Raw genomic sequence first — 17,534 nt, 5'->3', positions numbered from 1 at the left:
GTGACAACATGGATGGAACTTGAGGATGTAAATTAAGTGAAATAAAACAGAGAAAAGCAAATATTGTACGACGATCTCACTTACATGTCGAATTAATAAACAACAACAACCAAAAAAACCCAAACTCATAGATAAAGGGAACCGACTGATGGTTGATTATTGGAAGTAGGGGGTCAGGAGGGGGCAGAAATGGTAAAGGAAGTCATAAGGTACAAGCTTCCAATTAAAAAGTAAATGTAGTTACAGGGATAATGTAAGGCATGGTAACCATAATTAATACTGTAGTGCATATTTGAAAGTTGCAAAGAGAATAATCTTTAAAGATCTCATCACAAGAAAACAAATTCTGTAACTGTGTATGGTGACACAGTTGAGCTGTTAACAAGACACTGTGGTAATCATTTCCCAATACATATAAATATTAAATCATCACGTGATATACCTGAAACTAATATAATGTTGTATGTCAATTATACTTCAATGAAAACAAGAAACAGAAAAAAGAGATTATCTTCATTTTCTTTGGTAACAAACTACATCAAGTAGTGTCCTCTCCAACAGACTTTAATGTAGTTGACCCAGAGACAAAGTGCCTAACTCTCCAGCAAAAAGTCAATAAATTAACAGATTAATTCTTAATCTTTTAAAGTCAAAGACCATAAAGCACCTGTATAGAGTCCAATGCTCTATTCTGACTACTGCATTTCCTAATCTCATAATTCTCTTTTCTGAATGTGTATATCTGTTTATTTACTCTTTTTTAAATTGGAGTACAGCTGATTTACAATATTGAATTAGTTTCAGATGTACCACAAAGTGATTCAGCTATGTATATTTTAAAATTTTTTTTCCCTTATGGGTTATTACTTTAAAAAAACAACAACAAAAGACCACAGAACTGTATAAAGCTGTTTGTTCATTTCTATTCATGAAAGTTTTGTTGTATTAAAGAATACAGAATATTAAAAAAAAATTTTTTTTAAGTACTTACCTGCCTTCTATACTCCGAAAGAGAGTCATATAGCTTCCACCCATTTTCAGGGAATACTTCTTTGTACTCAAAAGCAAAAAGAGACTACAAAAAGTAGACAGAGTTAACAGCTTAAAAAGACCTTTAAGAAGGTAATGAATCAGAAATGTACCTCTATCATATCCCAAGTTTTCACTGACTTATCTGAAAGGATATTTTGTACTGGTATCCTTTTTTTAAAATTGTTGTTTTTAGCTTCTGTTTTGCTATTTTGAAAGTTTATTGTTTTTTTTTATATTTTTCAAACACAGAAAAGCACAAAGGCCTGCCACCAAGATTTATCAAATGCTAACATATTACCATAATTCTTTCAGATATCTTCAGTAGCTGCTTTAGGTTTACTTCTAAATAATTAAAGACGTTACATAAAAAAGACAACTTCTGATATAATTAATTAATTAGACACCACAGATGTCAGCAGTTAAAGCAGCTTTACAGATTACGCAACATATTCTAAAACATCCTGAAAAAACTTTTTATTTGGGGGCAGGCAATCTGTGTATCAAAAATGAAAATTTAATTTATCATTAATATGGACAAAATGGCAGGAACAACTATGATGAAAAGCATTTAAACTTGAATCAGAAAACCAAAACCAATTCTAAATTTTACTCTTTACTAATTGTGCCACTGAGTTAATTGCTTACCTGCTTCTGGTTTCAACTTTAAAATATGAATAAATAATAGTTACCACCATTGTCCAATGTTCACCAATGTCTTTGGACATTAGATTATATAAAATAAATGAGGAAACCTAACACTGTTAATAGCACGCAGAAGAAACTCAGTTCTAAGTATTGATCCACGCTTTCCTCCTAATATTGCTAGACTTAACTCTAAGCTCTCAATTAAAAAGGAGATTTCACATACAGCTTTTCATCACGGAAACATCCTGGATATAAAGATCACATAATTAAACAATGTCAATCTGCAGGAATGAACCTCAGAAATCAGTCCAGTTTCCTCACTTTATACCTTAAAAACACAGGTCCCATATATTAAATTAAACCTAAACTACACATCTGGTTAAAAGGCAAAGTGAGACTGTAAACACCAAGATTCTAGATAGCCTAGACAAGTTTCTTTACACTACACCAATAATTATAATACAGATTTTTCAAATATAGAAGAAATCTCGTACCAGGTTATTAGAGACAGGAAATGCGTATTTCATTAGATTTTCAAATATTGATCTTCTTGTTCGCCCCTCAGGTTTATGAGCAAATCGTAAATTCCGAATATCCTAGAAAAGAGTTAGGAATCAAGTCACCTATCACTGTTTGCTCACTTTTTATTTAATGACTAAATAAGGCAGCTTGGAACTATCTTGTAAAACCTTAAGATTTGTGAAAGAGGGATACAAAAATAGATCAGACAACAGCTCCTGGAGGAAGGGAAGTTACAATGCCTTATTAAGAGAAATAAAAATAAACACAGGATACAAGGTAGGATTCGGAGGACAGAAAACTCCCCTCTGGTTATGAATTCAAGTTGGAAAAAAATAAAATAAAATTAAAAAAAAATGAATTCAAGTTGGGCCACTGAAGGAGGCAGCATCTGATGTAGGCACAGAGATTAGAGGTGTTATATCTGAAATCATGCTATTACATGACTCACACACACTGTCAACAGTATGTCCTTCCCCGTTAAAGGCCATTTTCTGTTATGAATTTCCCTACCAAAAACCTGATTAGCTATTGTTGTATATTTCATAAAGTCTTCATTCCATTTAAGCTTGGTGATCATTTTCCTATTTATAATTCCTTCCCAGGACTCACTTCCATTGAATCTTTAATTCATAAATCTCTGGCTACTAGACTGATAAAACCAAAACTCTGCCTAAAGGTCTTCCTCCATTCCAGGTCCCAGGTTCTTCAATCATCTACTAGCAAAAATTCTGAATAGTTTGGTTGATATCATCCAGGCTCTATACTCAGATATAAAAACCAAAGTTCCCTTTCCTTATTTGTTTTCAAGTAGGTTTTTATACTCAGACTGAATGTAGATACTCACATTCCAATTTAGTGAGATCTTAGCAGCACTAAAAAAAAATTGGGATTAAGAATAATTTCAAGACTATTCATTTTGTTTTCATCTAGAAAGAATTCAAAATAGCTTCATTAAACTGCATCCTGTAAAAATGAGCACAGGAACCACAATGCACCTACAGAACGTGAACAAGTAGAATATTTTATTACAAATCTGATCCAAAATTAGAAAGCCACCTTCTTAAACCAATGTGTGAGAACCTAAGCTTTTTGTTTTTCCTTAGTGAATATGTTTACAACAAATAGATATTCATAATCATTCTGTTAAACACAGAGTTCTCCATAAGTACTGTAGCAGGGGCCCTACAAGTTTAACTGATAAAGGGCCTATGAGTTTACTGATAATGGTCTTGCTCTATGGGAAAAGTTATATTTAAAATGATCAACATTTCCCAATCACCCTCTTCCATGCCCTCTTATATCCATTCTAGCTGTATTTACTCCTACACCACAGAAGAGCAATCAAGTGCCTGTCACTTGGTTGACAGCTATTAATTATGCTCTTAAAGGCCTTCCAATGATAATGGAAAAGCATACAAGTAATTACTAAGGCATTAGTTTCAATACTAGATTGATAAAACTTCTAAGATTGTCATAAGAAAGGATCTTTAAAGTTATGAATGTGCTGTTGCTTTTTTTTTTTTGCTTTTACATTTTTGGCCAACTGTAACAGCCAACTGAAAAGGTATATAGCTCCCTTTCCTAAGACTAGCAAGGGGGCACTCTCTGTCCCTCTTCTGATGTCTATGTCAGAAGCTTTCCCTGTCCCTTTTTATACTTTAATAAAACTCTGCTACACAGAAGCTCTTGAGTGATCAAGCCTGGTCCCTGGTCCCAAAGCTAAATCTTCTTCAGAGATCACAAATCTGACATTGTTCACTGTAAGCAGTAAGTATCAATGCATTTATAGAATGAGTTAGATAATAAAATACAGAAGGTCTCCCAAACGAAGTCTTCCCCACTACTGTTTCAGAAGAAGAAAAATTATGAAAACTAAAAATAGGAAAGAGGTAAATATATCATAATGAGTTCTTTCACTACAAAGTACTACAAGTCTTCACTGCTCAGAGCCTTATGTTTCTAATTTGTAAATTAAATTCACAACCTTTTTATTACTCCTAAATGTTGTTTTATTCTACTAGAATGACGCTTCTAGCATGAAATCCATTTGATATTTTGGAAAACAATTTCTAAACACTGGCTCTATTTAATAGAAAGCTTTCCAAACCAAAAAAAAATGCATACATATTACAACATTTACCTTGCACACAGTTTCCAGTCCATAAGAATTTTCACCACGACTAGAAGCACCACCAATTTTTTCTACTCTGCTTATAACACCAAGAGAAGCATCTAAAACAAATGGGGGATCCTAAAAGAAGGGAAAAAAAAAACATTAAAACTGAGCAATTAATACTGTATAATTATAGCTGAGAAAAATATTTAACTAGAAATGTTTTAACTAAAAATGATTAAAGATGTACAAACAATACACAGATGTACACACAAAAAAATCTAATCCAGCAAGTCTTACCCGTTCCATGCTTTTGAAATATAACCTGTAATTCGTAACAGTCAGAGTTCCTCGTACAGCACCAGTGAATGGACATATATAAGTTACATCTTTGGCTGAAAAGAAAAAGAGCCCACAATTTATTCTCTATTGTACACTATTAAAAACTACACTCTGATCTTTCACAAGTAAAATTTAATAGCATTCTGACCACCAGTTTAAATTATGCTTGAAAATCACAGGATCAGTGATTCCAAGAGACCTCGGGAACCAAATCCAAGCTTCCAACCACGCACTACAAGCTGGGGAGGGAAAGCAGAATAAGTGGGAAGGACTAAAGAAACAGAGGGACATTCTTTACTCTGGACAGACACAGGGAAACAAAGGCGGACACCCTCCCTGATGGACAGACAGGCATGGCAGTTGGAGCAGTGAGTGGAGGAGGGGCGGTAATGGTGGGAACAGCCATCAACGTCTCAAGTCACTATCCTCCCATCATCTAATCACAGCTCCTAGATCTTCTTCCCCAGTCTCCTGGTTTTCTTCTGACCGTAGTCTAGTTTGTCAACATTCCTCTGAACACACAATACCTAAAACATAATACCAGTAACTTCTGACCTGATTATATTTATGGGGAAAATACTGTAGAGAAAATAAAATGTATATGAACTATGATTTCTTAGAAAAATATAATAGCATAATAAGAGGGTATTATGTACCTGATTAAGAAACAGATGTCAAACTTTGTAGAGAAATAATCACATTGTTTAATTAAATGTTAAATGATGAATCTATACAGTATTATTTCTTTTTAGAACATGCATTAATTAAGCAGGATAACTTGACTACCACTAGCTCAAAGTAATACTTAATATGGTAGTGTTCATATGTCCAATACAAAGGTTTTTCTATTTTAAAATATTCATAAACCCCTGCTATGTCATCATTGCAGCAAATCAGCAGATAAACGAGTATCTTCATTGTTCCAAGAAACTAAGGCACAATTAGAAGCAAAAAACTTCTAAGAACCTTTCAAGGGGCTTCTGGGAAAACTCAGGAACATGAAATATGCTTAATAAGGCATGCAACTTCCTGAGTTTGCTTTCTATTCCTCACTGTGAAGGACTGACTGCTTAGTATGGAATTTGAAATGAGACTGATCTTCTAACATACATTTCTAACCTTCAAAATGGCTCCCTTGGGAATGTACAAGTATGAGCTACATTTTTTTAATCACTGTTTCCAATGCATTTCCAATGTTTCATTTAGAGGGAAGATATTAAAATTAAATAAACCCATCATTAAAGAAAGATACATAAACTTGACTTGCATACAATTTCTTGCCCTTATGAAATTTTACCTCAATTGGGAAAGCTTTACTCAGTGTTACTAAAAACATTCCTGGATTCTTTCCAGAGCCAATTTTCTTCACTCACACAAGAAAATCAATCTTATTATTCTGTACTCTACAGGATATGTCTCTTAGTCCCAGTCCAAAGTTTTGCTACAACTTCCTCTTTACTATAAAACCATGAAATAATATACATGAACGTGCTTCCAAAATTAAAAGTACTCTACCAAACACAAGAGCTTATAGCTATGTTACTGTTATCATCATTAGGCTCTGCTTTGCTCTGTCCCTTTTATCTTTTTCCTCAGGCTGGTAGCAACTAGGTCACTCTGAAGAGAGAATTTATGCCTAGCAGGGCTTGTATGAATTAGAAGAAAGACTGTGACTAGGAACCTTATCAGAGCAAATGACAATAAAACCAGCACTGACAGAATTTATAAAGTACTTTTCACCTGAGTACCTGCCTTAACCTTCAAAATCACCTTTAAACATTAAGACCTCTAACTACCTACAATTTTCAGATGAGAACGCCAGGGTTCACAGAAGTAAAACGAATCGCCTAATGCTTCAGAACCAGTAACTGCTAAGATTAGGACTTGAGTGCAGTTTCCACGACTGCAAACTCAAACCTCCTTCCACAGCATCATGCAAACGGCTTCCCTGGTGGCTCGGATGGTCAAGAATCTGCCTGTAACACAGGAGACCCTGGGTTCACTTCCTGGGTCTCCTGCATTAGAAAGATTCCCTTCCCCTGGAAAAGAGAATGACAATCCACTCCAGTATTCTTGCCTGGAAAATTTCATGGACAGAAGATCTTTGCAGGTTACAGTCCATGGGGCCACCAAGAGTTGGACATAATTGAGTGACTAACTCAATTTTGTCACTTTTAAGCCACTTTTAAGCCACTCAGGTAACGCAGTCTGTCTCCTGTGTTAAAGGGTGAAATACTGCAGTTGGGGCCATCTCTACTGCTGATGTGCCTGGGCCAATACCTTTCGATTACTGCTGCGACTGTTAAAGCATTCTGTTGATGTCTCTAACACCACTGTGACTTTTAAAAAAATGTCTAAACTGCAAATTTACATTAAACCAACTAGGAACGTTAGTTGGTCTAAAGTAAATGAATTTTTTATATGAACTAATTTTCTATATGAATTAATATACTCAAGGGTACTCTAGCCTCATGCTTCCCTGGTGGCTCAGACGGTAAAGCATCTGTCTGCAATGTGGGAGACCCAGGTTCGATCTCTGGGTTGGGAAGATCCCCTGGAGAAGGAAATGGCAGCCCACTCCAGTACTCTTGCCTGGAAAATCCCATGGACAGAGGACCCAGGTAGGCTACAGTCCATGGGGTAGCAAAGAGTCGGACACGACTGAGTGACTTCACTTTCACTTTTCATACTTTATATTACATTTAATTTTTTTAATAATCAAGTCTATCTGACGATTTGAATCAGAGTATTTTATTTAATATATTAGGTATTTCTCTAAATTTTGCAATACTAATACCGCCAGATGCCAAAAGAGCTTAGATTTACTGATCTTCTCAAATTTTCCCTAAGCTCACAAAGAATCCATAAAAGTTTCTATGGGGTAGACGAAAATGACTTTGAGAATACGTATCTATAAGCGTGAAAAGTATATGCACATAAATATAATGTACGAGAGCACACAATCTGTGCAGAGAGGCACAAAAACACACTCTAAGCAATATAAAGAAGGAAAGTCCACTAAGCTATGGGATCAGAGAAGGTTCAAGGAACACAGGCATGAGAGCTGTGCCCCAATGGTTAGTACCCTTTAGATGGGTAGAGATGCTAATACAGCATTCAGTAAAGAGAAGAACCTAAAACACAGACGTGGGAAAGTAAAGCAATTATTTGGACAAAGTTTACAGTCTGGATCGCTCTAATTTATACTGTATCACATTCTCTTCATTCCTTTTTAATTTCCTCCTCCCTGGGACTCCTTCTACCATATAATTATAAAATGCCTACCAAAGCTATGTTCTTGGCCCTGTTTTTATTCCATACACTCTGAGTTATTTTCATACTTTCATTTTCAACTAATATCCATATTCTGATGATTCCAAAATATGACTTCTAACCTGATCTCTCTCCTAAACTCCTAAAAGTTTCTCATAGGTACAGGAAATTCAACATAAATACTATGCCAAGGGCTCATGAAAATTGAGAGAAAAAGATAACACTCAATAAGTTTTTGGAGATTACTCTTCTGGATCTGGTAACTGATTGAATGTCAGAGCTCAGGAAAAAAAGAGCAGCTGAAGATGACTCTCAGATTTCTGCCTGGAGTGAATGGACAACCAGTGTTAATGTTAACTGATGGAAAGAAGAAAAGGAATAAATTTAGAAATAAAGGTGATGACTTCAGTTTTGGATATGTTGGGTATAAGGATATCTATAGAATATCCATGGCCAAGTATCTAAAATGCAGGCATCATTTATCTGTATTAGGACAGAGGTTCACATTAGAAGCAACAAATTCTGGAGTCATCAGTAAATACATTGTAGGTAAAGCTACTAACTTATTAGATATCATCAACCAAAAAGAACAAATAAGAGAGGAAAGGGAAACAAGCCAAGGATGAAGTCCTAAATGGAGTGTTGCTATCTAAAAAAGAAGATAACAAAAGAGACTGAGTGATAACTTGAAACTCTTATAAGGTAATTTATTATACTGGAAATAGCATACACTTTTAGGCTTAGAAGAGGGAAAAAAACTGTCACAGTGCTAGATATAACTTTACTAGCCAGGCAGTCTTCCTATGCCTTAGTTTCTTCATCTGCAAAATGGGATCAGCATCTTCCTCAGAAGGTCATCGTGAGGATGATTAAATCAGATGGTAAGCACTCAGTAATGATAATTATCATTATTATATAGTAATAATACATAACACCTTACTGAACAAGTAGCTCAGGAGAACTTAGGATACCTGAAGTGAGTAGGGGGAAAAAAGGAATGGGCAAGTATTCAACCAAGAGTTAAAACTAAGGAGAGAGAAATGCTAAACATGAAGGAGCTAAACGTGCCATAGGCAACAACAGCACAGAGGATAGGTCCCCTTTGGTCTGCTTATTTTTACACAAGTAAATGACACTTGGCTTAAGACTTCCCCAGTGGCTCAGATGGTAAAGAATCCGCTCGTATTGCAGGAGGCGCAAGAGATGCGGGTTCAATGCCCGCGTCAGGAAGATCCCCTGGAGAAGGGAGTGGTGACCCACTCCAGTATTCTTGCCTGGAGAATACCATGGACAGAGTAGCCTGTGGGCTACAGTCCACGGGGTTGCAAAGAGTCGGACACGACTGAGCGACTATCACTTTCAAGTTCTTTTTAAAAATATGATTGATGATAAAATGAAAGGTGACTAAGAAATCACTTACTGTATTCACCTACACATTACTTTATTTCTCAAAAGCTATGAGTATTTTAGCAGGTGTATAATATTCCATTGTGTACGTATGTGTGTGTGTGTATACCACATCTTTTTCTCAATCATCTTACACTATTTCTTTAGAGTTCTTTTGTGAATACAAGCATACAACCTTTTCATTTTTTAAGTGACATGTACTTGCTGTACTGTACAGTTAAGTTACAGGTATACAGCATGGTGATTCACAATTTTTAAAGGTAGTATTCCATTCATTGTTATTATAAAATAATGGTTATATGCCCTGTGTTGTACAATACATCCTTGTAGCTTATTTTATACCCAATAGCATGTATGTCTTAATCTTCTGCCCCTACTTCGCCCCTCCCCCTTCCCTCTCCCTACTGGTAACCACCGGTTTGCTCTCTATACTTGTGAGTCTACTTCTTTTGTTGTTTTATTCACTAGTTTGCTCTACTTTTTAGATCCCACATATAAGTGATATCATACAGTATTTGTCTCTAACTGACTTCATCTAGCATAATGACCTCTAAGTTCATCCATGTTGCTATAAATGGCAAAATTTCATCCTTTTTTATGGCTGAGTTGTATTCCATGTCATACACACACAAACATTCCCATATATACACACAAACACTCCACATCTTCTTTATCTATTCATCTACTGATGAACACTTAGTTCACTTCCATATCTTAGCAACTGTAAATAATGCTATGAACACTGGGGTGTGTGTATCTTTCTTAATTAAGGCTTTTTTCCCCCAGATATACACCCAGGAGTGGAACTGCTGGATCATATGGTTATTCTGTATATACTTCATCTTCTTTATCCATTCTTCTGTTAATGAACACCTAAAAAGGAATGAAATCTTGCCATCTGTGAGAATATGAACAGACCTGGAGGATATTATATTTAATATGTCATACAGGAAGACAAACACCATATATTTCCACTTATATATAGAATCAAAAAACAAAACAAAGGAATAAATATAACAAAACAGAACAGACTCAAATACAGAGAACAAAGTAGGGGTTATTAGAGGGTAGAGGGGTGGGGAAAGGAGCAAAACAGGTATGGGGGATTAAGAAGTACAAACTACCAGTTGCAAAATAAACAACTTACAAGGATGTAATATGCAGCACAAGGAATATAGTCAATATTTTATAATAACTATGCATGCTGTTTAATCTTCAAAAATATCAAATTACTATGCTGAACACCTAAAACTAATACTAAAGTAAGTCAACTATACTTTGATAAATAAATAAATATCTTAAAAATACAAAAGCCATGGGTATTTTGTATATTATCACACAAACGTAACAAAGTAAAAGCATAAGGACAAAAAAATAGCTTGAAAGTGTGTTTCCAGTTTCCAGTCCACACAGTAAGTTAATACTTAGTTACTTAGGCTGGATAAAGAAAGGCACTGACATGCAAAGGACTCACTTTGCAATGTAGATGAAATATATTTATCCAAAAATTGACAAATTTATTCAGAGGAGGAAAAATAAAGAAGTAAAAAGAGAATGTGTTTCAAGAAAAATTACTTGTACAAAGTGACAATTCAATTTTTTATCTATTCAACCCACTATCTAACTGCAGTAAGTCAAAATAATAAAATTTACTGTGATGGAATTCCACAACAGTTTTTAAAATAAGTCACCTTCTTTCAAACCAGAAAAGCAGCAAAATATAACTCAATGGCATGTTTCCATTAGTCAAAATCCAAACACAGTCAATAGGTCTAGATCGAGAACACACTGGAGGCTGGGAAGGCTGTCAGGAACGAGTCTGTCAAATAGGAGGTGTCTGCAAAGTGAGCCTGTTCTTTGTACACTGGAAACACTGAATAGTCTGTACAGTCACAGAGGAGGAAATCTGACAAAAAATACCAGTACAGACCCATGTCTTTAATATTTTCTCCTGGAAGCAAGGGTGGTTCTTCCATTTCTGCTAATTTGTTAGACTCCCTCAGGACCTGGATTGGAAAAGAGAGGAGAGGGCAAGAAAAGAAACAATTTTTTATTCAAAGGCTAATTTTTAACTTAAATTTCAACTGAGTATGCTTGGTCTTATTTAAAGTAATAGCATTATATCACATATACTACTTTAAATCAAATTATAAAGACTGTAATATTGGCATGTATAACACATGAAGCTGCTATTTTTCTACAAAAAATTTACTGAGTGCCTACTTTGTAGAAGGTACTGCATAGAACACTTTACGTTTTTTACTGACTCCTACAATGGCCCTATAAGGGAAGGTATCATTATCCTTATTTCCTAGATAAGGAAAAAGAAGCCAGAAGCAACAATTATCTTGTAAAAAATCCTACAGCTAAAAAGTGTCAGAACCTAGATTTGAATTAATAGTTTTGGTGGACTACAAAGCTCATTTTCTTTCCCTTCAGCCATATTCAAGTGCCTTACTGCATTAAGACTTACATAAAATCAAACTTTTATGTAGATTTAATGTTTAAAGAATCTGGAAATGATGTTGATAAAGGATCTTGTTGAAAAAGAGATATTTAATAAATTAAAGATCAACAACACTCACTGAGTAGTTACCTTATGAAGGGTGTTACACTGGATTCCAAGAATGTAAAGATACAGAATCATGGTTTTCTAATGGACTTACAACCCACAGAGCACATGTACACACACACAAATGCATGCATGCGCCCATGCAACTGTTTTATGCTAAGTATATCCCACAACCTTTCAATAGCCTTAGCTTTCACCTCTTTCACTGCCAAACAATAACCTTCACTGTCCCCAGTTCTTTACCTTCCATCAGTTCCTCAACCTTCTACAATCTGGCTTTGCCACCTAACCCAACTTCTTGCAGGGAACCTGCTTTCTCCCCAGTAGAAAGTGAAAGTGAAGTCGGTCAGTTATGTCTGACTCTTTGCGACCACATGGACTGTAGCCTACCAGGCTCCTCCATCCATGGGATTTTCCAGGCAAGAGGACTGCAGTGGGTTGCCACTTCCTTCTCCAGGGGATCTTCCCGACCCAGGGATTGAACCCGGGTCTCCCGCATTGCAGGCAGATGCTTTACCGTCTAAGCCACCAGGGAAGCCCTTTCTCCCCAATAACCTCGTCATTATTAAAGACAATGGATATTTCTCAGTCTTTATTTCTATTTCCTAGCTACATCTGATACTACCTGCACTTACCTGCTCCTTGAGAGCACACTCTCCTGGCTAAACACTTCCTTCTCTGGCCACTCTTTTTCAATGACCTTTCTATTCCCTTTTCTTAACCTTACTTATTCCTCAGTGGTTTGTCCCATTTCTCATTTTACTCACTTCCTGTTGATTTCATACCTTACCTATGACCTTACCTTACTTCAATCTATATCGTCAGCCAATATTTCTCTTGGACTATGCAGTTCCATACATCCAACCGCTTAATGTTTGAAGTCAAGAGATCTCAAACCGATCTGTGTTCCATACTGAGCAAGAGGCACTACTAGCCATTTGATTGTCAAAGTCAATTTCGTAGAAGGTGGGCAAGCAGTGGTCTCTATGAGCAGACTCAGACCTTCTACTTCAACCTTGATTTGTTTCATTAGACTGAGAACCAAAACAACTATAAAAAAGATTCTCAATTTTTTTTTGTTATATAGCATTTGACTTTTATTTCACTCCATCCAAAAAGTAGACTGAGAGTCCTCAAAAGAAGGTAAAAGGGAAGAAAACACAAGGTACTACAACTGCATGAAAGGCCACCTTCCGCAGGCCATGGAAACTAGGTCAGAGGTCTGCAGGCGCGAGCCCCTCTCCGGCACTTACCCACCACTCCAACTGCTGTCTGCTTTCCTCCCTCCAAGACTCTGGGGGAGGCACCATAGTGCACACATTTTTGAATTCCCAACAAAAATAAAGTACGAGGTACACACATCATTTTTAACTATCCTTTAACCGTAAAAAGGTAAAAAGAAAGTCAAAATTGGTTTTAATAATATATTTTACTTAATCCAACAACTCAAAAACAATCACTTCAAGATATAGTAAGTATTTTTAAGCAAAAGATACTTTATATTCTTTTATTCATACTAAGCCTTCAACATCCAGAGTATGTTTTATACTTCTAGCACATTTCAACCAGACCAGCCATATTTCCGGTGCTCAACAGCCATCAGTCTTGTGGTGCCTGAATTAAGCAGCATTAATCCAATGAATCTAATTCTTACGGATAATCAAGTCATTCCCAAGTTTAAGTTGTGCACTTAGGGAGGTTGAGACAAAAGGGTTAAACATTACTGCTACAGCCCAACACTCACCAAGGTCAATAAAGGAAGAACTACAATGAACAAATTACTTCTGTTTAATACATGTGCAAGCTGAACAAATTCACTTTTGAAAATTTAATAATTTATTTCATAAAGCAATACCTAAAGAACTAAAATATATACACACATATATACTTTTTCAATATTCTGCATTCTAGAACTCAAAAAAAGGTCACATTTTTAATGGTATCTCATTGCTAGTTCCTGATATAATCTTTTATGTAGTCATAAAAGAAATGTAAGCAAAAAGGAAGAGAGATAAGGAGGGAAGGAAGGAGAGAGGGTGGGCCTATGAAGATACACAAAATCAGGATGAAAACTTGCACAATGAAAATATATACAAACTTCTTGGCTTCAAATTCTAACTATGCTACATGCTATCTAAGTACTCTTAGACAAGGTGTTCAATTTCTTTATGCCTCATTTTCCCCACCTATAAAATGGTCATAATCACAGTACTCCACAAAAGGGTTGTTATAAATTAAATGAGTTAATACACAAAGTATTTATATCAGAGTTGACACAAAAATATACTTAACAAGTATTTTCCATCAATAATAATAGCAAAATATTTAGACTAACAAGACTGTCAGAATCTGGTAAGAATTTCTACTAAGTATGAAAACAAAAGATACAAATAATAACTAACACACAGTATACTGAAAAAATCAAACACATGTGACAGATCATATAAAGGGAAGATACTTTATTCTGTGCCCATCTGTACCACTTGATTTGGAAATACAACGTTCATGTCACTTACAAAGCTGGACACTAGTTCTCTACTACACAGGTTTACTTCTCGTAGTTGTTAGTGTTGTTCCCCATGATTTCCTCTCTTTCTATATTTCTGCATTCAGTAGGAAGCTACAATCCCCAGAAAATATGTGCACTGCAGACAGGCGTGGAGACAAAGGCAGTTCTGGCAGAGTATGTGACGAGGTATAATCTTCGTAAGTAAAGCTTTGCAAGGTGAGAAAAGACACAGAGAAATGCATGTCAGTAGTACACGTCAAGAACTGTAGTCTCTCTCATACTCTGACTAGAACGTCAGAGAGCAAGACAATGAAGAGAAGCAAGAGGGACAGCACTGTTTGGAAAATCTGCACCAGATGACAGACTTTTTAATACCAGGTATACACTGGAGGTTTTACAGGAACAACTCACTTAGAGCTCAAGATACTGGCATAAAAAGAAACTCAAACAACTGAACAAGGCAGGCCACGGGCAATCCAGACACTTTGTTTACTGGCAAACACTGACTCTGAACAAATCTATCCATAACAAAACCAAAGGAAAAAAAGGGGAGGGGGAGCCTAGAAAAAAAGACTATTTGACAAGAAGTATCAGCTTGAAGCTCAAAAAAAAAAAATAGCAGTCTTCTGAAAATAATTTCTATAAGCATTAGTAGAAACAATCTGTAAGCTATCTGCATACCTAAAAGTAAATGAGCCATACCCCCAGGAAACAGGAACAGAAAGGAGAGACAGAAACGAAGAGAAATGGGTAAAATAAGGAACTGCTTACAAAAAATTTTAATGTAATAGAAATAAAACCTGTGCTGGTATTAATAAAGAATTGAATGAATTATTCAGAAAGCAGCATTTATGTAGAGGGCAAACATGGAAAGTCCTCTAAGAATTTGTAGAGAAGAACAGACATAAATACCATGAGGGAAGATGATAACCAATAAAATAATTCTATTCCTTAAAGGAAAAAATTAAAACTAGTTAAAAGTAATAATCCAGCATGTAACTGAAGAACATGTCTCTGAAATTGAATAAAGATATTCTATGTTTGCTGATCAGACTAGTTTACTGTATTCCAAATTTTAAAAAATCAATGAACAGAGACATATATGGGTGCATCTTAGCAAAACTTTTTGAACTGCAATGTAAAGACAAACTATGGCTACAAAGACAAAATTTTTTTAAAAGAGAATTTACATACAAAAGCAAAACCCAGCTATCTTCAGGTTTCTCTGTAAAACTATCCCAGAAAACAATAAGAAAATGTTATTGGATTCTTAAAGGAAAAGTCTGTGATCACTCTAATACAGAAGTCATTCTCAGATATGCCAAGTCAACAAAAACATAGCGCATGTGTCCTGCTTTTGAAAAAAAGACAAAGAAATTACTTGAGGCAGTAATTAAGCTGAAAATGGGGAATGAAATTTAAAATATATATAATAAATTTCTGGTATCCAGCAAAGACAAGTTTTACATCCTAACTACCCTGCCATCAAAAAAACACACACAAAAAAAAAGAAAACCAAAAAACATTTACTGCCACCATACAACTCTGAGTCTTAGTTTCACCATTTATATTATTAAGGTAATATTAATATCCACCTTACAAGTTTGTGAATATGAAACGAGATCACTGTATCATAAAGGGACTTACAAGGTGCTATTAAAATGTAAGAAACACTTATTCACTTAACAGAAGCATCAACATAAATTTGCACTGCCTCTTGTCACAATGGCTTATTCACATGGTGCTTTATTCCTCTGCTATAAAATACACAAGGATTAATATTTGAGATAGGATGTCATAATGGGAACCATATATTTAACTCTCAAACTATTAAACTCCAAGACTTAGCTACACAATAGCAAGCAACTTACCGTTCTAAAGAAAGCAGCAAGAGGGTTAGCATCATGGTAGCATAAGACGTCTCTTGTTTTTGTTGCCCTTTAACATCTAAAATTTGGCATCTAACAATGAACAAAAGTGCCTCATGGGAGCTATGGAACCCAGCACCATACGCTGAGGACCTAGAAGGAGCCTCATCCACCTGCGCAATGTGTAACAAGCACAAAGAACCTGTACAGGATGTGGAGCCAGCAGGAGCCTGTGAACTGACTCTAACCCCTCTTAGCTGCAGTACCTGGAAAACACGGACTTGGACAGATACCCACATATGAGAAAGCCTTTATGGAAGTTCAGGTTTCTAAAGAAGTTCCAGCACTCCCATCAGAAGAACAACAAGAAAAATGCAAGTTTGGACATTAGAGTGGGTAGACAGACCTTTGCCAGTATCACCCTTCCCAAGAACATAAACCAGACCAACAAAAAGTATCTCTCAGCTAGTAAAGATTAGAGGAGGTTAACTGTTACTTCAAGTGCCAAAACAGCAGTGTAAAAGGACAAGGGACATGAAGAATAAGGGAACCCTGACACTCCAAAAGATCATAATCATCCTCCAGCAACTTAAGGCAAAGACACAGAGAAACATGATTTATCCCATGAAGAATTCAACAGAGCCATCTCGAGGAAACTCAATGAACTACAAGAAAATAAAGAGACAATGTTACAAAACCTGAAAAAAAATACATGATCAAAATGAGAAACAAACAGAGACAAATCATTAAAAGAACTAAACACAGATTCTGGAGCTAAAGAATTCAATGAATGAAATGAGGAATGTAAGAGAAAGCATCAACAGCAGAACAGAACAGGCAGAAGACAGAATCCATGGTTAGAGGACAGAACTTTGAAATAACTCTGTCAGAGGAGAACAAAGAAAAAAGAATGAAAAAGAATAAAAAGGGTCCACGTGATCTATAGGACACCATCAAGAATAAACAGCAGAACCATTAGAGTTCCAGAAGGAGAACAGAAAGGAAAGGGGTAATATAGCTCATTTAAAAAAAAAAAAATAATGGCTGAGAATTTCCCAAACCTGGAGAGAAGGCTGCACATCCAAGTTCATGAAGCTAACAGATTCCCCCCATTATCTCTAAGACACATTATAATGAAACTTGCGAAAACCAAAGACAAACAGAAAATCCTAATACCAGTAAGACAGACTGTAACCTACAAAGGAAGCCCCATTAGGCCATCAGCAGATCTCCAAGAAGAAACCTTACAGG

At 35.8% G+C, this 17,534-nt stretch overlaps 1 protein-coding gene across 13 annotated transcripts in view; it reads right to left on the bottom strand.

The window, feature by feature from the left end:
* Positions 1-17,534, bottom strand: part of MTMR2 (myotubularin related protein 2) — a 110,225-nt gene that overhangs the window by 30,845 nt on the left and 61,846 nt on the right. For 11 of the 13 annotated variants that reach the window (XM_086338943.1, XM_086338947.1, XM_086338942.1 and 8 more), the window contains 5 exons: positions 11,265-11,340; positions 4,613-4,707; positions 4,340-4,450; positions 2,172-2,273; positions 992-1,075 (listed from right to left, as the gene is read on the bottom strand). In XM_086338943.1, coding sequence (XP_086195069.1) covers positions 992-1,075; positions 2,172-2,273; positions 4,340-4,450; positions 4,613-4,707; positions 11,265-11,340 — 468 coding nt within the window. The remainder of the gene's footprint in view (positions 1-991; positions 1,076-2,171; positions 2,274-4,339; positions 4,451-4,612; positions 4,708-11,264; positions 11,341-17,534) is intronic. The other 2 variants (XM_086338952.1, XM_086338953.1) reach the window with 1 other exon arrangement.

This window comes from Bos grunniens, chromosome 15, assembly GCF_055505025.1.
Source record: "Bos grunniens cultivar Pamir isolate PY7600 chromosome 15, Bosgru_T2T1.0, whole genome shotgun sequence".
Taxonomy (NCBI): Eukaryota; Metazoa; Chordata; class Mammalia; order Artiodactyla; family Bovidae; genus Bos; species Bos grunniens.
The sequence above is the reverse complement of the archived record's forward strand: the minus strand, read 5'-3'. Positions and strand labels throughout refer to the sequence as shown.